The following is a 26,785-nucleotide window of genomic DNA, read 5'->3' on the forward strand; positions in this document are numbered from 1 at the left end:
CCTGCGGGGGGTGTGTGGGTGTGCGTGGGGAGGACCCTGCGGGGCTGCTGGGGTATGTGGGTGCCTGCATCCCCCCCGAGGGGGTTGGTACCCACGGGAGACGGTGCATGACTTCGTGAACGCTTGCTGGGGCCGCGAGGTGCGTGTGCTCCCGTCAGTGAGCGGGCGCGCTTTGTGCGAAGGGAAGACACGCGTGTGCGGGGGGCGCCGCCCGGGCCGCTGCCCACGCCGTGCCCCGAGGGGGCGGGCCGGGAGGCGGGGCGGGGCGGGGCGGCCGCTGCCCCCCGGCCCACGCGGGGCCCCGGTTGCCACTCGCCCGGTGGCGGCGGCGGCGGCCGTGGCCGGGCGCGGAGCGGAGCCGAGCCGCCGCGGCGGCGGGAGGCTGGTAAGCGGGGAGCGGGGCCGGGAGCGGGGGGCCAGCGCCGGGCCTCCGCCTCCCGGGACAAAGCCGGGGCTAGGGCGGGGCTGCCGGGGGTCCGGGGCTGCGGGGCCGGTGCTTGCCGAGCATGCGGGCGGGGCGGGGCAGGAGGGAAGGCGGCCCGGGGCGCCCACCGGTCCCCACCGGCACCGACACCCCGCCCCGGGAGGCCCTGCCCGGTAAACTTTTCCCAGTCCCGGTGGACGCCCGGTGCCTGGGAGGGGCCGTCTGGCAGCCAGCGCTGCTTGGGTTGGGGGGGCTTAGGGATTAGGGGGTTTCCTTTTGCGCCGGAGCATCCTAGTGTGCCCCATCCTAGCATCTCAGTCCTAGATAACCGGGAGCCTTCACCTCGGGTCCTTGCCGGTGCCCCGGGGCGCGCGGGGGCTCCGGGGGTGCCTTAGACCCTCTTGCCCGGGGTAGCGGGGGGCGGTTTCCCCGCACGGCACCGCGTGGGTCGGTGCGGGCTGGGTGCCGGCTGCCCCCGGGGTCTGGGCAGCGAGAAGCAGCGGCTGGTTTCGCTGCAGAAAGGGAAATCCCGGTCTCTCAAAGGCAGTTGGCAGCGCCGATTGTTAAAGCAGGAGTGAAGAGTGTTTTCTGGCTCCCGTCCCTGCCTTCCTCCCTTTGATTTTTTTCCCTTTTTCTCCGCTGGCTCTCATCAGGACACTTGTTCAACTTCGGGTGATGCCGGACACCACTTGCTAGGTCTGAAAGAAAACAAAGCAACAGTGCTGGAGTTTTGTTTTTGTTTTGTTTTTTTTTTTTTTTAAAGATGCTTTCCGAGTAAATGATGTTAATCTTGTTGAAGGTGTTGGGGTACATCCACGAGTGATTTGCTGTCCTTCACTTATATTTGAACTCTGTGAAGCCTGTGAAAAAAAACTGTCTAAAACAGCCTCTTCCCTAAAAAGAGAGAGACGTGCACTAATCTGATCTGTGAATCCCGTTGATATTCCTTTTATATTCCTTTTTTTTTTTTTTCTTTCTTTTCATTCATGAATGAGATCCTAATTTATCAGCTTGCCAGAGAGAAGGAACCTGCGGGAACTAATGCTTTAGCAGATCAAAGCCCTTTTTTCCCAAAGGTGGCACGTGAATTCAGATGACGCCTGTGGGTCGGTGGCTCTTCCCCCACTTCACTCTGTCCCACCCGAGCTCCTATGAGTATTCCTTCTTTTCACCACGTAATAGGGTGGCTGTTGGGGAGGATGGCCAGGGCACCTCCAAGCCCAGAGGCTTTGCTGAAGCACAGGTTGGTTTAGGGGCATGGGCAGGTGCCAAGGTGTCCGCAGCTGGGGTGGTGGTGGTGCAGCACGGCTGTCTGGAGGAAGCGCTGAAGGATCAGGCTGGTAAACTGTGGTCTTGTGCAGTCAGGATCGGGGTGTAGATGTGCCTGTTCACTCAGACACCCTCGGGGAAGGAGCCTCCACTTGCTTTGCCTTTGCATCGGGGTCAGCTGGCTGGGAGACGATGACCTACAGTTGGTTAGGTCGCGAAGGACTCTGTGGAGGGATGCGGGGGACTTATGTGCCCTGACAGTCGTAGCAGCTGGCTGCAATTTTCCTGATCTAGTCGCATTTTCTGATCTTGTCTTCCCTAATCCACCAAGCTTTGTGGGAGTCCTCGTCTGAAGTATCTCCAAAGATGTTAGCTCCAGGTAGCTACTGGCTGAGCACAATCAGACCTGGCTGTTCCAGGAGGGGGGGGGGCACAGGAATGCAGGAATGTCTTGTTCCTGGGGCATTTCCTCCTGGGGAAGGAAGATGGGAAGGGATCCTTGTCTGTAAGTAATCCAAGAGCAAAACGTTTCTCCCCTTGCAGACAATGAATCATTTCAGCAAGCTGACACTGTTATTTGTGGCTCCTGGCAAAGCAGATAAGAGCTTTCTGCCAGGCACTTGCTTAAATCAGTGCCAGCCCCAGCTTCGCTGATTGCCTTTCTCTGTTGCACTGGGTGGGAGAGAAGCCTTTGTGTACCACGGCAGTAATCACAGTGGTGCTTCGGGCTGGAGGAAGGTTGTCGCCAGTCCCCTTGGTTACACTGTTGTGGATTCTGGTCCTCATATCCCCAGGCCTTTTTATTTTCCAGAGAGAGGATGCCACTTTGAGGAAGGAATTTTTCCTGCCTGGCTCTGCTTGTGGGGCTGTAAACAGCTACTTCCAAGATCTCTTTCCTTCACCCTTGATCTAAACCTTGCACGAGACTGGTTATACATGCTCGTTAAACAGGGAATTAAATCACATAGGAATGCTGCTCGCTTGATGTCTGCTCTATTACAGAGCTATGCTTAGAAGTTGAGGCTTTTTAAGTGATTGTGTGGGCTTTAGCTAAGCTGTGAAAAAAGCCTTGTAAACAATAAGCCTTTGTGATGAAGGCAGAGTAAGTACAATTATCACCTATCCTATTAAAAATCTTCACATTTTTGGGGCATAGCCAAACTAATCAGGCAGTGTTGTCCTTTTCCAGATAACCAGGTGATCTTTAAGAGTGGCTCTGGGAAGCAGATGCAAGATGAGCAGCGGAGGACAGTGCAGAAGATGCAGAGGGCTCTTGGTCTGAGCCACGAGGATTTGAAGATGTCTGCGTGCAGTGACTTTGTGGAACACGTTTGGAAGCCCGGCTCCTGCAAAAACTGCTTCAACCCAAAGAGTTCCCATCGGCTGCAAACAACCCCTGACGTGGGAGCTTGTGGCGTGCTCCCGAATGGAGTTAGGGCCAAGCCTGAGAGCCCCGCATTGGAAGACGAAGGTGTAAATACCTCTCCTTTCTCCAAGCCAACAATTGCTGTGAAACCAACTATGATAAACTCAGATGTTTCTGACACGTGGGCGGATGTGAACATGAATGCAGATCTGTCACAGGTAATGATTAATCCCGTCAAAGCATGACTTCCCGTTACTTACCTCTCCTCGGGAGTGCTAGGAGTATCTGTTAAATCGGTTTCCTTCCCCTTGTTTTTCCTTCTGGTCTTGACTCAGCTTTTTAAGCCATATATTGGCTTCTCAAAGTATCTTTGGCTGAAGCTGAATCAGATGTTGCTGACAAGGGATGGGCAAAGGAGCTTAAAAATATGTTGTTTGTTTAGGAACTTCCAGATTTTAAATGAGGATGCAGGTTCAAGTTATGTCCCTCAGAAGATATACTGGAAAGAAGTCCTGTCTGGTTGCAGTCAGTGCTATCTGGATCCATGGCATTCATGGATGAGGAAGGAAGTGTCCTGCCTGCCTAGTCTAGCTCTTGGGCTCCCAACCTTTGCCAGAGCAGCAGTGCCCTCTGGGTGTAGCACTGCTGCCTCCTTGCGAACTGGCAAGTCCGGGTGGTTTGGGTTGCAATCCAGATGGATGGTTCACTCCTCTCCCCAACGAGGCAATATCAGCACGGCCCCAGCCATGAGGAGTGAAGCCTGGGTTGCTGTCACCCTGTCCATGGCTTAGGTCTGCTCCTGTCTCCCATCCTTGCCCAAGAGGAGGGTCAGGGCTCACCGGCTCTTTTCCTAGCCTCCCGTTGCTCTCCCTTGCTTCTCCTCTAGGGATAAAGGGCACACGAGCGCAGGCTGCCATCATTGATGGGGTTTGATCCGTGCACACAGATTTGGCTCCAGGCTGAGTTTTTTGCTAGGGGAGCGGGTTCTGCCACTGGGGCTGGGGGTCGCTTTGCAGGCATGTGCTACCCCTGCCTCTCTTGCTCCTCCTCTCCCTTGGCAAGCAGGGTAGATCTCCTTCAGATGAAGATTTTGGATATGTTTCCTCACCTGCTCTCCACTCCCTGCTGCTGAGCGTAGCCAAGCTGCTATCCCAGGATAACCTGTGATAGTCCACGTCTGTTCTCCAGAGTGTGCAACTCTGGAGCAGCAGTGTGAAATGAAATGAAAATAAGTAGAGGGAGGTGCAAATATTCCTTCCCTCTCTGAATCTTTAATTGCACGGTGATTCGCAGACAGGATGACAGGTTGGACATGTTTCTGGCAGCGAACCCGCAGAAAGAGAAAGGCGAATGCCTTATTTCAGTGCATTCCTGTTGTTGGTAATGCAAGGATTGCCAACGGTCCAGGAAATACGACAAGTGTAATTGAAGTAGAAAAGGTTTGTGGTATTGGTGGGGTGAGCACAGAGCAAAACAGATTGCAAATGCTAGAGGACTTTTCTGTGGAACTGGTTTTTTTTTGTTTGTTTGTTTGGATTTTTTTTTAATATTTCTCTTTCATTTTGCATATGGACATCCTGACAGTGCACTTGTCTCTTTGGCCCGTGCAGGTCAGCTGGGGCATGGTTTCTGGCAAACACCTCCTTCTGAAATCGGGAGATGCACAGCGGGTCTGCCTTGACAATTTTGGCAACGGTGGTGTGAGAAAGCCCTTCCTTCACAACCCACCCAGTGACTGCTTGTCTTGCTGTCCTCCCAGCTACTCCATGGTGGGCCTGCGCAGCCTGGAGAGTCGAGTGGAGAGAAACGTCTCCATCCACAGCCTGGTGCTTGTGGGTGAGGTTGGCAAGCAGGAGGATAGAGCGAAAGACAAGTTTGTCCTGCCGCATCGGGCCCCCTGCCCTAATCCGTCTGCCCTGGGGGACAGAAGCACCACGAACTCCAGCAGAAACATTTCTTCCCAAGCCAGAGAAGGAGCAGCGCTCGCATTGGAGGGCGACTGCAGTCACGTCTCATCTGGCTTTGAAAGCGAAGGGGGCGAGTACTGTTCAATCACGGACTGCCGCAGAGAGCACCTGGTCTCGCGGGAGCCACATGGTTCGGAGGGGAAGGGTGCCCGGTGTGAGAAGGAAAGCCCTGCTCCCTGCGGATGGAGGCAGCGGGACACTCCCGACATTCCCAGACCAAGTGGCAGGGCGGTCAAGTTCGGTGAAGAGGAGCGCAGAGCTGTGAACGTGGCCTTCTGCATCACGAAAGAACAGGGTGATCCTCTCCCCTATGCCCTGTGTTCAGAGAGGAAAAAGCCAGCTCTCCGCACCGAGCCTGCTGCCCTCCCTGAGAGCACAGGCAGCAGCAAGGCGGCTGCTTTTGCTTTATCCCAGGAGGACGAGGACTCGCCTCTCCCCGGAGAGCCCTCTGTCACTGGAGGTCCCCGGCTGGAAGGTTCGAGCACCCCTCAGCAGGCTCTGGTGGAACCGCAGCGCTCTTGCCTTGCTGAGCCAGCCCGCAGTGACCCCATCTATGCCGAGAGCACCAAGAGGAAGAAGGCGCAGTTGAAGGCTGTCAGCAGACAGGCAAAAGGGGAGAAGCTGCCCCTTGGCGCTGGCAAGGAGCAAGCTGATGGGATGTGGAGGGATGGTGGCTGGGCTTTGGGTGGTGAGAAGGAATACCAGGACTCCGCCGGCCAGGTGGCGGCAAAGATAACTATCATGACCGCCCACACCGAGGATGATCACAAGACAATATTCCTCAGCAGCCCTGACTCGGCAGTGGGAGTTCAGTGGCCGTGTATCAGCCCCACTTCCCACCCCGATTTTGGGACTTCATCACCTGCTGTTGAGCCTGGAGAGATTTTTCAAGCATCTGGAAGTGAAAACAGCTCAAGATTTCATCTAGCAGCTCCTGCCAAGACCTCAGTTAATGAGAGTCCAGCCATTCCCCCAAAGATGTCCAAAAACAGCCAGCTGGGCAGTGAGGGGAACCATGTGCCCCTGGTAAGCTCCCACGTGGCAAGGTTTGGTGATGACAACAACCACGATGGAGCTGGTGTTCAGCTGCTGCCGAGGAGCGGTACGGATACAGGTGCCTTTGGGGCATCCCCTTCTCCTTGCACTCATGTCAATGGGGTCTCTGTGGAGGAGTCCAGCAGAGGCCTGGCAGGCTCATCGTATGACAGGAGGCAGAAATACTACACCCCAACGTGGACCAAGCAGTGCCGGATAGAGGAGGAGGAGGAGGAGGAGGACGAGGAGCAGGAGGAGGAACAGGAGCTCTTAACCCACCCGTGGGCAGTGGGAGCTGAGAATGGAAGAGCTGGTGTCGAACTTGTAAATGACGGTCCAACGCTGGAGAGCCAGACCGGGATCAGCAAATCATTGTCTTTTTCCTTTGATTTCCCTAAAGACAAGAGCAATGGTGTGGAGTTTGCACCACCACCACCGCCACCGAAAAAGCAGTCCAGGTACTGTCCTGTGAGTGTGTGCGTGGTGGTCTGTTAACCATTGGTAATCGGGATGTTTGCTGCAGGGCTTAATTGACTAGGAGATGCTTCCCCTTCTTTTTTCCTTCCTTTTCTGTTGAAAGGTGGGCTCTCAAGAGCCTGGAAGGTGACTGCATGGCTGACAACCTACTTACTTTTTTACTCTGAAAAGCTGTCAGATCGTTGCAAGTCATGGTTCAAGTGCCGTGCATACTTGCAAAAGCCCTTCAGGGCTGCAAGGTACGGCCTTGGCTCCCAGTGTTCGAGTGAGAACAAGGTCCATGCCCAGGATAGCTGGTGTTTCCCAGGTCAGCTTCATTCTGTCTCAGCACAGTCCCTTGACATTGAATAGGACAGAAAATCTGGGATTGTGAACTCCGCTTGTAGGTGGAACTGGGCAGCTTCTCTTGGTGCTGATAGCCAGCGCCTCTGAAATCCTCATTTTCAGCTTGGCTCTAATGTCTTTTTGCTTTTGAGGTTAACTCTTGAAGCTGAAGTTTCCCAGGGAGGATTCTTTGCCTGCAAGCAGGTAATTGGAGCTTGCCTAACGTGCACTTGTGATGTGTGGGAAACTCCTGGCTTCAGGTAGCCTTCCTCTCACCGCTCTCCTGAAGTCAGGTTTGCAGGCAGGGTGAGAGGAGGCCCTAGAAAACAAATGTGAATGAGGGAGAGCTGTCCATCTGGGAAGGAAGTAGCTCTGCTAAGCAATTAAAAAACCAGACTTATGATACTTTGTGTGCATTCAGTATCTGCAGCTGTGTGTATCACCAAAAAAAAAAAAAAAAAAAAGGAGAAAATAAAGAGAAAATGGAGGAAGAAAAATTTATTTCCTTTCCATGCAAGTAAGGAATTAGGTTGTCTGATCATACTGGGGAGGGATACTTTCACATTCTGTGGGTGTACTCTATTTGCTTTATTGCATGCGTCAGGTTTGTTACCTGGAGCTGTGAATTGCACAACAGATGTGACTCCAGCTCCTTGATTTATAAGTTGAGAGAAGAAGGGATGGGTGTTTGGAGGAGAACTTGCTCTTGTGGTCCACAGTCAAGCTTATGTGTAGGCATCAGTGACCTCCAGGTTGAGACCATGGTTGAGCTGGCCCATCCTCCGTTTTGTTCTCACACTGAATTTTCAACGTTTTTTAGGGTTGGCTAGCCTGGGAAACTAGTGTTTTAAATAGACCAAGTGGTGAACAAATTAGGTTTCTCAAAGTAAGAGAAGAGACCAACAGGAAGCTTTAGTTCTCCTTAATGCTGAGCTTCCTGCTGTGATGCTGCATGCCTGCTGGAGTCGGGAAAGAAAAGGTCCACAAGCAAGGGAGCACACAGATGAGCTTTAGTGCCTTTGAAATCAAAGAGGACGCTAAGATGTGCTTTAGCTTTGACCCTGTGAACTTTCTTTCATGGCTGCTGCCACTTTGTGTTTCCTGTCACCTCATGGCTTGGGGTTTTATTTGCCACGTGAAGTGTTGTGTTGTTGAGGCCAAGCACAGCTGTGATGATACGATGTTGTCGAGCTGTGATGGTTTAGGAAATGCCAGGCTGCCTGGTGAAAGTCCTCTAGGACCTGATTCCTTCCCCTGCAGAGCAGAGGTCACTGGGCAGGCCGGAAGGGTGGTGGCACTCAAACTCAGCGATCTATATTCCAGCAGCATCTTCCACTTGCAGTGCTAGGACCTCCTTCCACTCATGGAGGAGCAGCCATGCAGAGCCTTTTGTTTGTATTGGGGGCAAGGATGCTTCCCTGGTTGTGCTCAGAGACTCCTTTCCACCTTCACGAGGGCTGGGAGTGGAAGCAAGGGGCTCCTGGGCTCCTTGATGTGCCAGGGTGTCTCCTTGGCTGGGTGACTTGGACCAGCTGTGTGCCAAGTCAGAAGCATGCCCTGCTGTTGCCCTCTATGGGGAGTTACAATCTGTCCTGAGGGGCGTGGAGCATTTTCTGCTCCCTTGGAGGGGCTGTTTCACACTCCTGGTGTGATTGGGCTGTGCCAACTGTAGCAGTTGCTTCTGAGTCATCCTGAAAGCATTTGTCTGCTAGAAAGTCTGTTTGAAAGAGGGCAGGGAAACTAAGGTCAGGGAACACATGGGATCCATGACTGGCATCTCTGGCAGAGCCATAAACCCTGCCAGGTGGTTGAGGTAGGGGCAAGCATTGCTTTTACCCCCTGTGGCTGTAGGCAATGTGTTGTGCTGCATGTATTTGTCTCCTAAAAGCCTTGATGCCTGCAGCTGAGCCTTGGGGCACCTTGCTCAAAGAGTGCAGCCCTCCCTGTGGCTACCAAACCCCAGCACAGCCGGCCTGAGGAGCGATTTGATGAGATGGCAGGTTTCGCAAGCCATGCAAACCCAGCTGGTTGCTTTGTTTGTTTGCTTTGAGGGTGCTCTCATTTTTGTCTCAAGCATGGCTTCTCTGAGCGTGTTGATGCAGGAACTAGGGTGTTGTTACCTGTGCGTGGCAATGGCGGGGATGGCTGCCTGCACAACTGGTTAAAATCATCATAGTGGGATTGTGTTATCCTGGGCAATCATTGCTTGCAGCTTCAGGTCATGACATGACTCTTACCTGATGCTGAAGGAACATCTCCTCGGGTCTTCCTGGGCTGCAGCAAAACACCTGAAGAAGGGACGAGGTCTTGCACACAAAGATGACTCTGACACATCTGTACCCTTCTAGGCCTGCGCAGTCGGTGGGCATATGTTTGTCCGTAATGGAAGAGCCACCACCCATACTGTATGCTTATATAGTCCCTCGCAGAGACAGAGCTCATCAGCCTGAGACATTCTCCAGTGCCACAGCCACAGCCAAGGCTCCTTGGATGGATGGATGAAGATGAAGCCAGCATAGACCTGGTTGTGGCACAGTCTTAGGGGCTGGAGCTTAGCAAATTAGGGTTCATTTCAGCTGCAGGAAAGACGTGTAACCATCCTTTTTCATTCTAGATCTCCAGCTGTAGCAAGATATTTGATTTCATGATGGAAAATGAAGCTTGCCTGTTTGACTTTCCTAATTAAACTTAATTTTTTATTTTAAAGAAAACTTGCATGTGTATTCAAACTAGTTTCAAAGCAGAGAAAGAAAAAAGTGAGTCTGTAGGTTTTGTTTTGTTCATCTTGGCTCTAACAATTAAAAGGGAAAAAAGTTTGACAGGGTAAATTCCTGAGGAAACTAGTTTTGCAGTAAGCTGTTTCTTAGGATTGGTGGAAGGAACAATTTTAGGGAGTTTTAAAAGTTGGTGCAAAAAAAAGGCAAATAGTGAATTTGTGCCTGTTCCATCATATATAAAGCTACTCTGGACCTCTGTGACTGTTTTTTCATACAATTCTTTTTTCCTTGCTTGTTTGAAAGATTGTAGATATTTAAAGTATGCTTGGTCTGAAACACAATGGAAAATGAGCTTAATTACAAGAGGAAAGAGATTGGAAAGGGAAGATGGTGGCTGGTCTTCTTCCAAAAGCCGGGAAGGTAGCTGGCTACAGAAAGGGCTCACCCAGGAAACCAGGATCCCCTGGACTTGTATGTGCAATGATGACTTAAAGGTTCTTCAGTGTGAAATGCTCTAGTATGGCCTTCAGTTTCTTGGCACGAGGGACGAATCTTTGCTGAAATTTATGTCTCTCTTATGCAGAGTGTCAGGCTGAAAGATCCTAACGGTTCCTTCTAGCCTGCAAAACCTCCACGGTTAATTTATTTCATGTGCCTCTTAAAGAAAGGAAACGGTGATGCTGTGTTGCATCTTGAGCTGTTTTCATCATAATTAATGCCACCTTCAAAAGGCAGTGCCATAGATAGCTTCTGAAATTTGCTGAATGCGCTCGCTTGGAATAACAAAGGTGTATAGCACAGCACATCCCAACACCCGCCATCGCTGAAAACAGCCAGGACAAACGTGTCTGAGGTGCGCCAAGATTGCATGTTATGCTGCTGCTGCTGCCGCTGCTTGCCAGAGGGAACAGAAAACAAAAGCGTTACAAAAAAGGACAATGTTGGGAATTGGATCACCAGGAAGAGCCAGGTTTGTTCCTCGCTGGGGAGGTGGTGCTGGCTGCTGGGACTGTGCTGGCTGGTGGGACTGCACTGCGTGTTTCTTGCCAGGAATCGGTCTGTGATAGAGCAGCGCTGCACCTGAGGCAGAATATTTCCCTTTTCTTACCATACCCAATGCATTCATTTCTCTTTGGAGCTCAGTGTCAGGCTGTACCCCACGACAAAAGCAGACTAACTACATGGAGCTGCTGTGGCAAATACAGATGCAATTGGTCCCCTCTTTTCCATGACTGTGATCTCCATGACTGTGGATGATAGCAGGGACTTGCTGTGTTTATTATTATTAAAAAAAAAAAAAACCACACCAAAAAAACCCAAACCAAAACTCTGGATGGAGTCTATTTAAATACATAATTAATAATTCAGTAAGTACATAAAGCAAAGAAGGGAGTGTATGGCTCAAGCAGAAGAGAGGATCAGTCCCCAGGACAGGGAGGGAATACACCTTTTGGACTCTCCCCATGTTTTTTGTCTGAAATGAATCAGGAATTTCTCATGCTGCTTCTGCCAGAGGATCATTTTTAAAAGGTTGCGATTTGTCAGCCAATCTTTTAGCAAAGATGGTTTCTTTTAAAATGAAAGTTGTTCACTTTTCTGTGTTTTTCCTATCTTTCCACTTTAAAATGTGCAGAGTTGAAAATTGAAATGAGATTTGTTGTTCTTTTCACCACATCGGAGCATGTCCTCTTCACCACATCTGCATCCCATCCGAATTTCCCCTTGTATCTCCTGACTCCAAATCCTTGTTTCAAGTTAACCTGCGCTACATAAAACCTTTTTGGTTCAGGGAGGAGCGGTGTAGTTCTCTGGAAAGAGCTGGGAGTGTTTGAAAATCCTCTCTTTCCCTCTCTTTGATTTTGTTTTCCCCACATTTGCCAGCTGGTAGCAGAAGGATGAGCACAAATCCAAGCCTCACATGTTGTAAGCTCCTGTATGCTGTTTTTTAATGGCTCTGTGCATCCAGGGGAAGATGCTGGAAGAAACACAAGTGGAGGGAGGAGGAATTATTCACATTTCATTATAGACAAGTATATGGTACAACACTGCTTCCTCTTGTGTAATAATTATGCCCAGTCATGTATTGTGTTTAACACTGTAATGCAGTCTGGCTTTGCTCTCTGCCATGCATTAGTTCTGGTATTTTACTTTGGGAGGGGATGTGCTGTTGACATTATCACTGGCCTTCTCCTGAAGCGTGGTTTGGTTTCTGGTGGTTTGTGCATGTTCTCCTCTCTCCTCTGCTTCCTTCCCCCGTTGCATGATCTATAAAGCTCAGCATCTGTTACCTGTTCAAGCCCTGTCCTCCGTGCTGAGAAGGAGCAATCATCTCCTGCCAGCACAGCGAGGCTGGGAAACCCCCGGGATGGGGCTGCAGAGTGGGTGCTCCTAGTGATCGCGTCTCTGATGGGGGAGAGATGCCTTCCAGCATCCTCCACCACTGCCAACAGGCTGCGTCCGTGATGGCCGCTGGAAAGGAGCAAGTGGGAGGCTTGCAACTCTTGTGTCTGAGTGGCCTTCTTGACATCTCAAAACCTCTCTGCCCCTTGTGCTTCTGGAAGGTAACCGGATCCGCATGTCAAATCTCGGGCAGGAAATTCAAGCCGAAGGCATGCCCAGGATCTGAGGGATTCCTGGGGCAATATCCCAAGGCACGGGTGTCTACTGCAGTTAGGGGAGCCACGCTTTGGTGCTTGTCTCCACTCTCTGAGAAGCGCAAGGCATGCAGCTGGCGATGCTGGAGTCCTGCAGCAGCGTAAGGTGGGACCCTGATCTGTTAAGAAATATGGAATTAAACACAAGGCTACCACTTGTATATGAATGATAAGAAAGATGAACCATGCCCTGGCTGGAGATGCCATGTGGGGCATGGCAAATGATCCAGGTCCCTTTGCAATGTTATAGAACTGCAAACTGGGGGTTTTCTTTGGTTTGTTGTTTGTTTGTTTTTTTTTTTACAAGACCACTGTTTTCAACCTTGACTTATTTTAGGCAGGACTGTGAGAATTGTGTGGAAGGACAGCTGGATGAAACTGTTTAGGATGGGGAAACTAAGGAATAGTGAATGGGAAGGCTTGCCTGAATATGCCAGCATGGTGCATAGAGGATGTTAAGTAATTGAAGTGTATTTAAAGCAGCCAGGATAATTTTGAGAACTGGAAATCCTGTCTTTTTAGGTTTTTAGATTGGGAGAGATGACTCTTGTGACCTGTTCTTTATGTATTGGGACATGAAGGAGGCTCTGCGTGCTGCCAGTTATGTTTAAAGTGCTGAGCACATATTTTTGAAATGGAGGTAAATTAACCACTCCTACATCTTTCTGAAGGAGGCTGGAGCCCACAGATGTTAGCAAGCCAGTAGGGGGGCAATCCAAATGATTTCTTCAGGTTTCAGATGGATTGATAATCTCTATTTCCCATATCCTTTGAAAAGGGTGAGACAGAGAATAGCAACCTGCGCCCTTGCAGTTGTGCATGGTGGGAAGGAACAGTAGCAAAGCACGGGAAGTTCAAGTTAGACATCAGGAAAAAAAGGTTCAGGTTAAACACTAGGAAAAAATTTTTTACAATGCTGGTGGTGGAACACTGGAACAGGTTGCCCAGAGAGGTGGTGGATGCCCCATCCCTGGAAACGTTCAAGGGAGGGGGCTCTGAGCAACCTGGTCTGGTTGGAGATCCCTGCTCCATGCAGGGGGGTTGGACTAGATGGCCTTTAAAGATCCCTTCCAACCCAAACTGTTTTATGATTCTATGGTTAGCTGAAAATCAGGATCACATATGTTGTTGAAGCTATGGGTTGTTCAGCTCTTGGGGTGGAATTTTACTGAAATGGGAGAGTTTGACCCTAGCAAGTGTTGTCAGTAATTCTTTGGTACAGTGGGCAGTTTTAAAAATCTTTTTAGGCTGCTGCCCGGGCTTCAAGCAGCTCATAGGAAAAGAGGGAGATGTAAAGCAGAGATATTCCCAGGCGGTATTAGCTGGCTGGGCTGTAACATCTGAAACAAGAGCAGGATGTCATTTAAGCGGCAAACAATTTCTATTTCGGTGTGCCTATTCAGGAACTGCATTTTACATAAGTCACGGTGGTATGGAGAGGAAACGGGGCTCTCTGTACATCTGACTTCACCGCGCCGTTGAGCTCAGCAGCCATAGCAGCCAGCACGGCTCTGGCAGACGCTGTGTTGCGCCCAGGTTGCTTGGAGGAATAGGTGTGGCTGCACGCGGTGGACCTTGGACCCCACCGGGCAAAGTCCCATCTCTCCCTGAGTGCGGGAATGGTAAGGCAGCTCTGCGGATTTGTGTTTAAGTGATGGGAAGGAAACAGAAACGCACCAACTTTTTTTTGGGGGGAAGGGGAGGCAGGGAGGGGAGGAATGTGTTAGAAAACCTTGCATTTGTGCAAATCAAGACCGGCTCTCTGGCAAAATCTTCCTCTTTTCTTATGAATTCAAGTGCTTCCTTGATTCTTTCCAGGTCAGATGGTGCATCCGCATGAGTGTGCATCCATGTGGGTTTTTGCCCTCAAAAGTCTGAGAAAGTTATAGGATAAAGATCTATCTTTATAATAATAATAAAAAAAAATTTAAGTCCAGTTGGTGGCTTTCAACAGCAATAATCGTAACAGAGCTAAAAACCTCAATGTGTCGCTCACTCTCTCTCTCTTTTTTTCATTTTTTAACTGTGACTTGTGTGATGCATTGTGAAGTTTTGTAAATCATCCCCAAGAGGTTTGCTGTGGTGTATTCATCGCTGGTGCAAGACCAGTGTCTCTGCTGAGTTATACCTGAGGTGGTTTTTATAGCCTTATTTTCATCAGCCCCCGAGTATTTTTAGACCGAGGCTGCTCAGGCAAATGAGGAAGTCTGGCAGAAGTTTCTTCCGGGCTTCTCATACGCTCTGCTCTCCATGTGGTGGTGTGGACACAAGAGTAAGTGCTTTGTCTGGATGGGGAACTAAACATTTCTCAATCTTCAAATAAAAATCGCTCGTGGCATCTGCTGTGCTTGGGAGTTTTGAAAGAGGAGGGACGCGGTGCTCGTGAACAGGGTGCCACAAGAAAACGGTCGTGCACGTCTTTTGTTTGTCTTTCCCAGCAGCCATTCAGCCGTCTGATTAGGAAACGCCGGATACCTTCCAGCAAGATAGCTGGTGGAAGTCCTTTTTCTTTTTTTCAGCCCTGCCACTAACCTTTTTACATTCTTAATCAACGTGTTGAATTTTATCAGCAGATTGGCAGTTTTACTTAAAAAATGTGGACCGATAACCTTCGTTTGCTGGCCAATAGAGAGTCTGAACTGTACCAAAGCTAGGAGTGCTTGTGCTCTGATGTGCTGCCTGATTTCAACAGTTTCTGTTGTTTTCCAAGGAGGAAAAAAATGAAGAAAATGCCAGGAAAATTCTTCATCTTGGCGAAAAGTCCTTCTTGCCTACAACTGATCACTTAAACTGTAACCTGTCAGGTTATAAGCTCAGTTTATGGTGTATATATTTATTTATTTATTTTGATGGAAGCTGCATGGGAAACTGTAGGTCTTACATTGAAAGCTGTATGGTAGGTCCTGACTCTGGTAGACATTTGTTTTCTGCAGAGGTGCTTCTTCTTTCAGATGTGAGTTGTTACTGTGATGCACTGAGGAGACAACAGCTGCTAGGGACAGACTCTTCTTCCACTTACGCTTCTGCCGTGAAGGAACTGGGTTCTGACACCCAGCCTCAACCTGCCCTTCTTTAAAATGGCAGGAGTGATGCCACTCCCTTCTCTTGAGAACTTTACTGAGGGCAAACATTGGTGGGTCCCCACTTCCCAGTGACGGTGACCAAGATGGGATGTGGTCCAGGACCCGACATGTGCTAGGCAAAGGAGATGCAGCCTGGTGCTGAATGCTGTTGGCTCAGTGGTTCTCTCTCTGCTTGAGCACAGCTGGTTTGTTGTAGGGGGCTGGCACAGGGGCTGCAAGGCTATAACCTGCTCAGTATCAGTGGGATGTGATCCCCAGGTGCTGGAGAAAGAAGAAAATTGCACAGGTATGAGGTGCTGTGGTGCTGCACAGTGTCTGTATGGATGGGCAGGGACCAAGATAAGGTTGCTTTTGGTTGAGTCTCCATGCACAAGTGCATGCAGGGAATCTCTTGCCATCTCTCCCCTGACTTTTCTCTTTCATTCTCTCTAGGCATGTGCTGAAAATGAACCCAAATAATGCTGAGTTGGAGAGGGTCAGCAACAGCTCTGCCGAGAGCCTCAGCCCACCTTTCAGGAGCGTCCACGTCAGCTTCACGGCTGGCTCCACTGACAGCCTCGATTCGGACACGCAGACCGGCAGTGATGGTAGTAAGTGGCCATTGGGTGGGAGAGAAGTAGCACCAGACCTGAGGAAGGAGTTACCTCCATCCTGAGGCCCACTGCTGGGGCAGCATCTTCAGAGAAGGGATCACGAGGGTCCCATTACCTAGTTCCCCCAGCAACCCTTCATCTTTCCACTTCTCCTACCCTTCTGCCTCTTCATGCGCTTAAGATGAATGTGGCAAAGTCAGGCCAACATTATGAACTTTTTCCTCTCTCATTTGGCAAGGGCCAAAATCATTCATTCTGTGGCTCTCCTCTTGTCTGGATAAAACCTCCATGTGAAAGCAATTGTCCTTATCCTGCTTGTGCTTCATACATTGCATGAGGTCACAAGTAGCCCTGCCATAGAAAGTCCTCCATAGCTTTGAGGAGTACCAGAAGGAGTCTTGTGCTAGAGGTGATCTCTCCCTCTCATTCTGTTCCCAGTTATTCGTTAAAGAGGAAAAAATTTGCCTGCACTTGTTTAACTGAGATTAAAAAATACTTACTATGAAGTCACTTTTTTCATCAGTGCGTAACCTAGACATGCACTAACGTGTTCAGCAGCTCAGAAAGTATTTCCTTTGCAAAAGCAACCTTCATGTAGTGGAAGTTCTCTCTTTCCAAAAGCAACAACATGCAGCAATAAAATTAAGAGCCTGAGCTCTGGAAACTCTATTTTTCCACTGCTAACTTGGAGTTGGAGAGTGAGACCATGCCAGGAAATTGTACAGGGGGAAGAAAAACTCACGTATGTTGTATCTTTACTTGCTGGGCGCAGAAGCAATTTGCTGTCAAAAATTATATGGGACAAGAGGATTTCTCTGCCTCCACTAACAGAAGCAACTGTTTCAACTGATTTCAGGAAAGCTGAGTTTTTTAATTAGTAACTCGGATGCAATTTTTGTTGCTGTCAGATGTTAAAATACAAAAGGAGGGGACCTTTTAAGCCCTTGATATGCTGAAGGACTTTATGCTGAAAGGGCAAAGCACTGTTAGGGAAGTCGTGAAAGAGTTTCATTTGTCACTTTGTGCTTAGGGCAGAGCCCAGCAGCATGTCAAAAAAAAAAAAAAAAAAAGAAGGAAAAAAAAAAGGTAAGAGCAGTTTGGCATTTGTGGGCTAGGCATGTGGACCGGTTGCCAAAGCTTCCAGCACTGGCGTTTGTTCCATAAGACTCTGTCAAGTAAATATTGCCTCTTGAAACGGGGATTCAGCTGTGTGTCCTGGCAGAGATGCCTCTGTTGAGATGCTCTTGGGCTGCGTGCTTGTGGTGGTTTAGCCCTTTAGTCCTTGGTCTCATTAACAACAACTCATATCATCAGAGTGTTTTTATCAACATTCTTCACACACGAAATCCAAAACACACCGGCTACTGAGAAGAAAATTAACTCCATCCCTGCTGAAACCAGGACAGTGCTGAAGAATTTCTTTTGGCTGGATCCCCTGTCAAAGCCCTTTGAACTGGAAGGGACAAGAGATGCTATGCTGAACAACCCTGTCTGTGGCTTTTGACAGGATTTTAACAGAGGGGATCCTCCCCATGGTCCAGGCAGGTTATGATACAGATGTCTGTCTTTTTGTTAAAGCTTGGGGCATCCACCTCTTGAGCCATGGGCTCTCAAAACTGCCTTGCATGGGAAGCTCATCTTCCACAGAAGCCGAAATCAATGTTGCTCATTCCTGTGCTGCTGCTTGGGATGAGGTGTAGCAGGAGCATACAGGCAGCCTTGGCAGTGGCAGCGACAGATGAAAACTCATGTCATTGCTACCAAACTCCAGCGGGGAGGGACAGGGCCAGATTGTGCCGGCATCCACTCTGGTAGCTGAGAACTAGGGGACCTGCCCCCACCTTACACGGTCTCGGGTGGCAAGCAGCTAACAGAGATTGCTGCTCTGGTGCAGGTGGGACAGCTTTGAGCCTGTGTGTGACACTGCACAGACACCCCATGACAGGCTGGGAGCGCAGGGATCCGAGCCCCTGCACTTGGAGCTTGTGCGTGAAAGCTGGTGAGTCACCAGGGTTGTGATGGAGACAAGGAGACAAGCACCTGCTGTTGCGGGCTGACATGAAACTGCTCCAGGGTGTCCTGTGGGGCAAGCAGAAATCCACTGCGAGGAAGCATCTGCTGGCAGCTGGACTCTCACTGGCAGCCTCTGGAGGAAGAAGGATGGCTTGTGCTACTGCTCTGCATCTTTGGAAGCTGGGTTCACAGAAACCAATAGATCCTGCTATCTGCTGGGCTTGCTTGAAGCAAAAGCCCCCCCATGCACCTTTTAAGGTCTACATTTGCATGCAAGGTGTTAGCAGAACTCAAATTTTATCAAGAGTCCTGCCTGTCATTCAAGTGATGTAGAAAATTCTCTGAAATAATTATGTCTCTCCTTTTAATTTCCCCTGCAGACCACTCCACTTCACATTTGCTCTGTCTCCATGACCTGAAATTATTGCTCTTTATTTCAATATCAAATAATGTTTTTTTTCCTCCTTCCCTTCCCCTTCTTCCATGCCATGCAACTGTATTACCTGTCTCCAGTCTGGCCAGGGTACAGCTACAGCTGCCTGAAATGAGCCAACCCAATCCCAGTCCATGTGCAGATGGCATGTGGACCTGGTGGGGGTTTAGTCGTACGTAGTGGGGCCAGGCTGCCCTCTGAGCAAAGAGGTCTGGCAATAAGCTGGGGGACAGGCAGCAGCAGGGGGCAGGCCAGACTTTTTCAGGAGGATGGAAATTGCCAAAATCCCAGGCTTTGTCCCATGACCCTTACCTGGTGTGAGGCAGAGACAGGTTCAGTATACTTCTCAGGCTGCTCTGGTCATGCTTAAGCCGGAGCCACGTAGCGTGAGTCACTCTCTCCTTGTCACATAGTGCGGCTGAAGCACTGGGCGGCAGCTCCCAGGTGAAACAGGCTTTGTTTAAGACATCGTCCTCATCTCCCTGAGTGAGTGCTTCATTCTTACCTCCTTGTGGATGACATCACAGCTTAAACATTTACCCTTTACTAGCTTTTTACTACTGTCTCTGCAGTTCACAGGGGAGTGGTTTCAGAGGAGGCATTTCTCTAGGAGGCTGGTTGCAGCCTGCTTTGCAAACCAGTTGTGCTACACTGGATTAAATCCCGAACCCCTCCAGTGAAGCTTTGCAGCCATGAACAGATGAGGGCTGTGTGCTGGGTTCAGATGTAACCTGGCTTGCTGCTTTGTTTCCAGCCACTGCCGTGGGAGACGTAGCCTGGGGGGGGTGGCAGGGACGCGGAGAGGGACCTGTGCTCCCAGCCTGCAAGGGCCACTCATGGCATCTTCTTGTGTGTCGCTGTCTCCTAGGGCACTCATCTGAGCCAAACCACTCGCCCCCTCCAGCTGAGAGCCAAGTGTTTCCCCCCGTCCCTTTCCTTCCTGCCTCTGGTGAGGATGCTCCCTCCTCTGCGCCCAGCTGCCCACCCCCTCTGCCCCAGAAGAGGACAGTGAGCAGAACAGTGTCTTCCCCAGACGGCTTTTTTGGGGGACAGGCGTCTTCAGGCAGAGCAGCCGGTGCTGCCAGCCCCAGGCTGAACATCAGCCACTCCGAGAGCAATGTCTGCCTCCGAGAGGAGCCTCCCTTCGTCCACTCAGCCAGCCTGGGGGGCCGCCCTGGCACCTTCTCCTCCTCTGAGTCCCTGGAGAAAGGCTCCAAAGGAAACAACTACTGGGGCTCAGCCACTGGTAAGAGCACAGGAGCTTGCGTCCCCAGCAGAAACCTCCAGTCCCTTTCCTCCTCACAGCTCAGTGTGTCCAGCCAGGTGTCCTCAGGCTCCAGCCTCCAGCTCCACAACCTCCTGAGCAACATCGACAGCAAGGAGGGGGTGTACGCCAAGCTGGGGGCCCTCTACGCCGAGTCCTTGCGCCGCCTGGTCACCAAGTGTGAGGACTGCTTCATGCGGGAGCAGAAGAATGAGCTGCACTTCAGTGAGAACAACTGGTCGCTCTTCAAGCTGGTGTGCAACAAGCCCTGCTGTGATTCGGGGGACGCGATATATTACTGTGCCACCTGCTCCAAGGATCCTTCTACCACCTATGCTGTGAAGGTAAGCCCACATCCGGCAGGCACCCAGGCATATCTCCATCTTCCAGTTGGGAGGATGAGGCAAAGAGCTGTAGGGCCCAGGGCTGTGTAGGGGTCCATAGCTGAGCTGGGACTAAACTTTTGAGCTTTTTTCCCCCCTTATGGTGTATGGATTTGAATGAAAGTGTGGGAAGCAGACTTAGTGGTACGCCTTTGAAAAGCACCATCAGCATGCAATGCCCTGTTTTCTCTGCTTGTCTTTCTCACAGGGGAAGTTTGGCATGCAAAACCACTTCCAAAATTGCAAAGGTTAATTTGCAGAAGTAGTTTTTGTTGTAACAGATGCCACTCAGATGCTTATTGCTGCAGACTAGTAGGGTCCGCAACCCAACCAGTTTCTCTCTAAAAAGTCTTTGTGCAAATACTGTGTTGTAAACTCAGAGGTATTTGCCTCTGCTGGCACAAGCTGACGAAAGGCTGCTCAAACGACAGCGTTTTTGCCTCTGCCTGCCTTTTAAGTGGAAGGTCTGACCCAGAAACTGTGTGAGTGCTTATATGATCTCGAAACTACAGGCGTTTGATATTGCAGATCTCGATTAAACAATGTGAGGCTGACCTAGACATGCTGTTGAGGTCAGGTCTGAAATATTTTCCTGTAACTCTATGGAATCCATGTTTGAAATGGAAACTTGAGGTGCAATAGTTCAACTCTTTGAAACCTGGATAAGTAAGCTTATCCAACTCGTTTCACACACATCCCATGGATTTTGGGTTCTTGACCCATGTTACTACTTGAATACAGGACCTTTAATTTCTATTCTATCTTAACCCTAGGGGCATCTCATTGCTGCTTACCCTTCTGGTTGTTTTCAAAACCTAAAGTAATTCCCAAAAAAGCACCGTCAGAAATGCATTAAGCAAGGGGAAAAAAAAAAAAAAAATCTCTGCTGAATCGTTTCCACCATTATGAACCCCAAGGGGATATTTTAGTTAAGTGGTAGCTTTAAAGCCAGTTGATATTCTGAAGGAAATACAGTCAACCCAACAGAGGGGGCTATAAATAACCAGAATGGAGTTAGATGAGGTCTTACACCCATACCCCCAGTCCAGCACTCAGAGCAGCATCTTCCCTTGCAGTTGCTTTAGGTATGAGATGCAACTTCCCTCCTGAAACCTGAGAACTGCATGGTGAACTGGTGTGCTCCTTTTCCCAGATGTGGTTCCCTGGAAACACACCTTTGCACTTGCCTACTGTGTCAGGTGGGGTTCAGAGGCTCAGCTCTATGGCTGTTGCGCCTGAATTCATGCCAAGGCAGAAACAGCACATTTCAACCTCTTAACGGGACTGCACTTTTGTCCCTGTGTGTGATGTAGGCTTACTCTGTGCCTTTGGTATGCTGCAGAGCACCTTAAAAAAGCCCAAAACACTCCACCAGGGCCATACGCTGGGCCAGTGTAAAGTGAAGTGGTCATGCATGCGTACACCTCCTGCGATGTTCCTGTGTGCCACCTTCCTTTTGGTAGCCGGAATAGAGAATAATTGTTAAACTTTACAGCTGGCTGATTCCTAGCTGTCCCTTCTGGCTTCTAGTACAGATTTTCTGACATGAAAGAGATTACAGAACTGTAGTTAAAATTAGACTTGGAGAGCTCAAAATGGGCAGAGGATCTGACCTGAGCCAAGGAGCCTGCTGAGCAGCAGCAGACAGAATTTGGGCTGTGCACAGGCAGACACAGATACGTATAAAACAGTTAGCAGGAGCCAGGGTTACATGAAATGGCTTTAGAGGAATTCAACCAAGATATGCTCCACACCTTGGCTTCTTTCTCCGCTTAAAGATGCGTGACTAAGCCAGCCTCAGGCTCCTACTTGGAGCTTGCTGCACGGAGGATGCCTCTGATGCAGCCAAAGTCATGAAGAATGGCGGCCAGGGAGGATCTCCCTGTCTTCATTTGGTTGCATTTATTCTTCCAGAGACTCCTCTCTCACAGGGGTTCCTCCCCTTTTCCTAATCCTTATACATCTTCCCTGTGTGCGGAGGAACAAGCAGGCTTGTTCAGCAGGCCTCTTCTGCCTTTGGGGACCTTCTCCATCTTCCTCGGACCTGCTGTGCTAATCTGCAGTCTGCCTAGCTCTCCAAACCTTGTCTTCCCACAAAACAAGAATGCAGCCATGGCAGGGTATTTTTGTTTAGAAAAGAGAGGACAATAGGGATTTGAAATGCCCCATCTCCACAGTATCTTCTCATCTGAGTGAATTACCTGTGAATGCCTAGATTCAAACCATTGCTAGAGGAATACAAAAGCAGCCCACTTCTCCAGCTCCTCTCTATTCTTGCGTTTATTTTAACTCGGAGGCAAAATTGATTTCTTGTCCGACTTTGCACGCATGCTGTGACTGGCAGTGGCATGCTTCAGGGTTTGAAACCTTTTATGCTGAGTTTCAGCCTGTTGCTGATTCCTGTGTGTGAGATATAAATACATTGCTAAATAAAAGAACAAAAAAAAAAGTGTATAATAGAAACGCCAGAAGGCCCCATAAGCTAATGGATACTCCTATAATAAACCTAGGTTTGAGTTTATTTAGTTTTTAATGCAGTCATAAAGCTAAAATACAGAACAAAATGAAGAGAAAAGTCATGTGGGTTTAAGAGAGTCCACATTATTAAATGCTGTTTCCCCCCTCGAGTTTGCTGCACTCTTATTTTGAAGCCTGTTGTTAGCTCTCACTTTCTCTCTGCTGTTTTTTCCCTGTGCTGATGAGTACAGTTTGTTGCTGGTTTCCTTTAGCCATTGATCAAGGGTTTGAGAGTAGTCAAAGGAAGCAGAGGGTTTGAAGAGGATGTGAAAGTGGCTCCAGGGCTGAGGACCAGAGGAGGGTTAGGTGGGAAGAAAGAGCTGGAGGTCTCCGTCCACCCCTCGCTCCAAACAGGTCCACCCTCACAGCGACATCACGCCACATGAGGCCTCATCCAGGCGACTGTTAACCATCTCTGGAGGTGGGGTCAGCACATCTGCCACAGGCTTTGCTTTTCTCTCTGCACACTGTCTCCTGGGTTGCAGGCAGGAATCTCAATGGCATCCGTGATGTAAGATCTATGTCACTTCTGTTGGCAATGAAACAAAATCCCCAGAAGTTACTCACGGGAGGACCACCTTCCTTCTTTCCTGCAAACACTGGGCACTGCCTGGCAAAGGAAGCATGCTCAGAAATGGGACCCAGACACCTGGTTGCTAAGGTTGGAGCTTTGCAGGATAAGAAAGATCCTCAAGCCAGGAGATATTTTAAAGTACTAAAGGGACCTATGTGCACCTTGCTTCTACTGATGTCTTCCTTAGCATGTGCAAATCTCAGCTTAGGAACCCAGCTCTGAACTTCTGGTCTCTGCCCTGTCTCTGTCACTGTCTTTTCTTCTGGTCTCTCCTCACAGATTTGTAAAAGCCAGGAGTCCAAGGTGGCTGCTTCATACTGCAGCCCTGCGGTGCCAGTCCACTTCAACATCCAGCAGGACTGTGGTCATTTTGTAGCCTCTGTCCCCTCCAGCATGCTGCTGGCCTCAGACGTGGGAAAAAGCATGCCTGGAGATGGCCTCCATGCCTCCCGCACTACCAGCGAGCATGACTGTGTGGTGGTCATTACCCGTGAGGTGCCAAGCCAGACCACTGCTGACTTCGTGAGAGACTCGGTGATGTTGCACCAAGCCAAGCCTGAGCTGTATGAACGTCGCGTTTGCTTCTTGCTCCTCCAGCTCTGCAATGGCCTGGAGCATCTCAAAGAGCATGGCATCATCCATCGTGACCTGTGCCTGGAGAACCTCCTGCTTGTCCCCTGCAAGCCCCCCATGAGCTGTGTGAAAGCCAAAGATGACAAACACTTACCCCGCCTCATCATCAGCAATTTTTTGAAAGCCAAACAGAAGCCAGGAACTGGAGACTCCAAACTGAAGAAGAGTCAGGCCCGGCTGGCCCCGGAAATTGTGTCAGCTTCTCAATACAAGAAGTTTGATGAGTTTCAGACTGGTATTCTCATCTATGAGCTGCTACACCAGCCTAACCCCTTCGAGGAGAAGGTGCACCTCAGGGAGCAGGAGTACAGCCCTGAGGACCTCCCTACTCTGCCCAGCCTGTCCATCTACTCACGGGGGCTCCAGCAGCTGGCCCACCTGCTGCTGGAAGCAGATCCCATCAAGCGTGTGCGGATCACTGAAGCCAAGAGGATGTTGCAGTGTCTGCTTTGGGGGCCCCGGAAAGACCTCACCGAGAAGCCCCTCAGCCACGAGGAAGCCCTCTGCCGGGTGCTTCAGAACTGGGTGGACATGAAGCGTGCTCTGCTCATGATGAAGTTTGCAGAGAGGGCTGTGGACACGGAGCGGAATATTGAACTGGAGGACTGGCTGTGCTGCCAGTACTTAGCGTCTGCTGAGCCGGCCTCCCTCTCACACACATTAAAACTGCTGCAGCTGCTCTGACCTTGGGCGTCTCTCAGAAGCAGCTGAGGGCTCCCAATGGCCTTATGGCCAGAGGTACCCAGCCCCTTTATACAGGAGAGGCTTGAGTCTCAGCTGTGAATGCACATTCAGCTCCTGCCCCGCACTCCGATCAGAGTGCGCAAGACATGTTTAGTACCCTCAGCACTGTTAACTTGTGAGCAGGCAAAACTGGGAATCTATCCCTATTTCGGGGGATTTTTTCTTTTTTTTTTATGGTAAGTCTGTGGACTAATAAACTCCTGCCTGCGTGTGTGCATGTTTCTAATGAACTCAATGCACTTGAGTTGATTTCACACCTGTGAGGATCCTTTGATCCCCAGTGCCTCTAAAGCATCAGAGCCTCTTTGCCTGGGAACAGCACTGCTCTCCAGAGTGGATGGCAGGGATGAACAGTCGGCTACTTCTCCTGGGGAGCACGAGCAATTCACGTAATGTTCCTTTGCAAGGGAGAACCAGGAGGGGCTTTCAAATTCGCATCTTTCATGGATTTTGCCATCCATTTTGCTTCTCACTTTAAAAACAAAAATTACTGCTTGTTTCTGTGTATTAGCTGTATTTTCCATTGTGGGCAATTCAATATCAGCTGCCTATTACCTTCGTTAGATATTAACACAGCATTGCTTTCCTGTCTCGTAGTGCAGCCGCGCAGGCTATTGATCGTGAAAGAGTGAGAGAGAGCTCAGGATGAGTCTGTTTATGAGGACGATGCTGCATGCTGGGAATTACCCCTTGTAAAGTTAATGAAATGGAAAATCCCCAATTCACCTTCAAGGCCTTGAGGGGGAAGTCACGGCCAGGTTGCTTTGCTTTCCCCATCTCTCCAGCTCCCTCCTTTCACCTGGTAATTCACCTGTCCCTTGTGTCTAGTATTTATTTAACCCCTTTATCAAGAGATTAGCTGGCATGTGGTCTGGGAGGCTCTTTGGTGTTTGAAATAGAAATGCATAGGGCTGGGTGCACTGCGAACACTTCATACACTTTCTGTGAATATTTTGAAAGCTTCTCACCTGGAATTTTTTTTTAATTATTATTTTTTTTAATCTGTTTGGCTATGGTTGCTGCTGATGGGAGGGGATGGTTCCTTGGCTGGGCACCCATTTGCAATGAATTTCCCCCCATCCCCTTAGGGAGGAGGCCATGCACGTCCCTGCCTGCTGAAAGAATGTGGGATGGCTCCAACCATGGCTGGTGGGGAATTTTTACATTCTGGCTTTCTTGCGTCTGACTCTTGGGTCCACTTCCCTCCGACATAGGTAGCAGGAGCCTTCTGGCTGTCCCTTGGACCATCCTGGACACATCACCCTGGAAAGTCTGGCCCTGGCTTGCTGCATGCGGTCTCACATGGGCCAGCAGAGTCATTAAACAGCTGGAGAACCTGCCTGAAGGAGCCCAGCATGGTTTTCAGAGATAAGATGAAGAGATGACTCATTTTCTAAGCATGGATGTAGGGAATAAGTTGGAGGTAGCTCTGCAGGACAGCACTGAAGGAGACAGGGCCTGGCCATGACAAATCCAAGCTGTGCTGGCAATGGGGAGATTATATGCGAGGCAAGGGGCTTCTGAGGCTTGGGTTGGGTACTCAGAGGGACTCAAAAAGTAGCCAGACATCCAAGAAGCCCACATAAAACAAGGTTGGATCCATTTTGTATGCTAAGTTTCAGTTTAGTGTCCAACACTGATAGAGATATGGGCACAGGGCCTGCACAGCGTGGGCTGTTGACCTCATCAAAACATTCTTGAGTTTGAGCATTTGGAGTGGTTCTGATGTTGGTCCTGATACTCTGCAGCAGCATGCCCAGCAGACTAGAGGCCAACGCTAGTCTTACAGCATTTTCAGCTATATTATTTTGAGATTTGGTGGGTGGCTTCTTGCTCTCATATAAACAGAAACTCTTAGCTCCATGTTTTCCTGATACCTTCCCCTATGGTAGCTCATGCTTCTTCTCCAGCCTAAACAGTCCTCAGCTTTTGGGTCTTAAGCCAATGTGTGAGCTGGAGAAGTGCATTAGGGTTTCTGCTGTGTATGTTTGTGGGGAAAGTGACACTTAAGCCTCAGTTGAATGGCACAGCTGAGTTCAAGGACTTTGCTAAGCTTACTCCCCCTTGCCCGTGCTGTCCTCAGCACACCATGGACAGTAGCCCTCCTTTTCCCAGCAGACATTGTTGCCCCCATGCCCAGGATCCTCTGCAGGAATGGTGGAGGGGATGGATCATCCCTCTTCCCTGTGTGGCAAGCGACACAGCTGATCCTGTGCCAGGCATGTCACACACTTGGTGAAGGGATGGGTATTGCAGGAGACAACTACTTGGGAACAGTTTGGGGTCCACATGTCACAGAAACAGTGCTGAGCAGC

General features: G+C 49.8%; 1 protein-coding gene across 2 annotated transcripts; it reads left to right on the top strand.

The window, feature by feature from the left end:
• Window positions 1-309: 309 nt before the first annotated feature.
• On the top strand, window positions 310-24,700 carry PRAG1 (PEAK1 related, kinase-activating pseudokinase 1). 2 transcript variants are annotated; one of them, XM_086746647.1, is made up of 6 exons: window positions 310-385; window positions 2,883-3,277; window positions 4,670-6,519; window positions 15,749-15,906; window positions 19,224-19,963; window positions 23,373-24,700. In XM_086746647.1, exons 2-6 carry the CDS (start codon window positions 2,921-2,923, stop codon window positions 24,408-24,410), a joined length of 4,143 nt encoding a protein of 1,380 aa, XP_086602773.1. In that variant the 5' UTR covers window positions 310-385; window positions 2,883-2,920; the 3' UTR covers window positions 24,411-24,700. The 2 variants fall into 2 exon arrangements, with proteins under 2 accessions (XP_086602773.1, XP_086602774.1); XM_086746648.1 differs by lacking the exon at window positions 310-385 and having other exon boundaries at window positions 3,160-3,277; window positions 4,819-6,519.
• Window positions 24,701-26,785: the final 2,085 nt, after the last annotated feature.

This window comes from Chlamydotis macqueenii, chromosome 4, assembly GCF_036417535.1.
Source record: "Chlamydotis macqueenii isolate bChlMac1 chromosome 4, bChlMac1.mat, whole genome shotgun sequence".
NCBI lineage: Eukaryota > Metazoa > Chordata > Aves > Otidiformes > Otididae > Chlamydotis > Chlamydotis macqueenii.

Bases quoted from the DNA above. Each gene is read 5' to 3' on its own strand.
- PRAG1 (XM_086746647.1), top strand. From the start codon at position 2,921: ATGCAAGATGAGCAGCGGAGGACAGTGCAGAAGATGCAGAGGGCTCTT. The intron at 3,278-4,669 runs GTAATGATTAAT...TGGCCCGTGCAG, and splicing joins TGAATGCAGATCTGTCACAG to GTCAGCTGGGGCATGGTTTC. The intron at 6,520-15,748 runs GTACTGTCCTGT...CATTCTCTCTAG, and splicing joins CCACCGAAAAAGCAGTCCAG to GCATGTGCTGAAAATGAACC.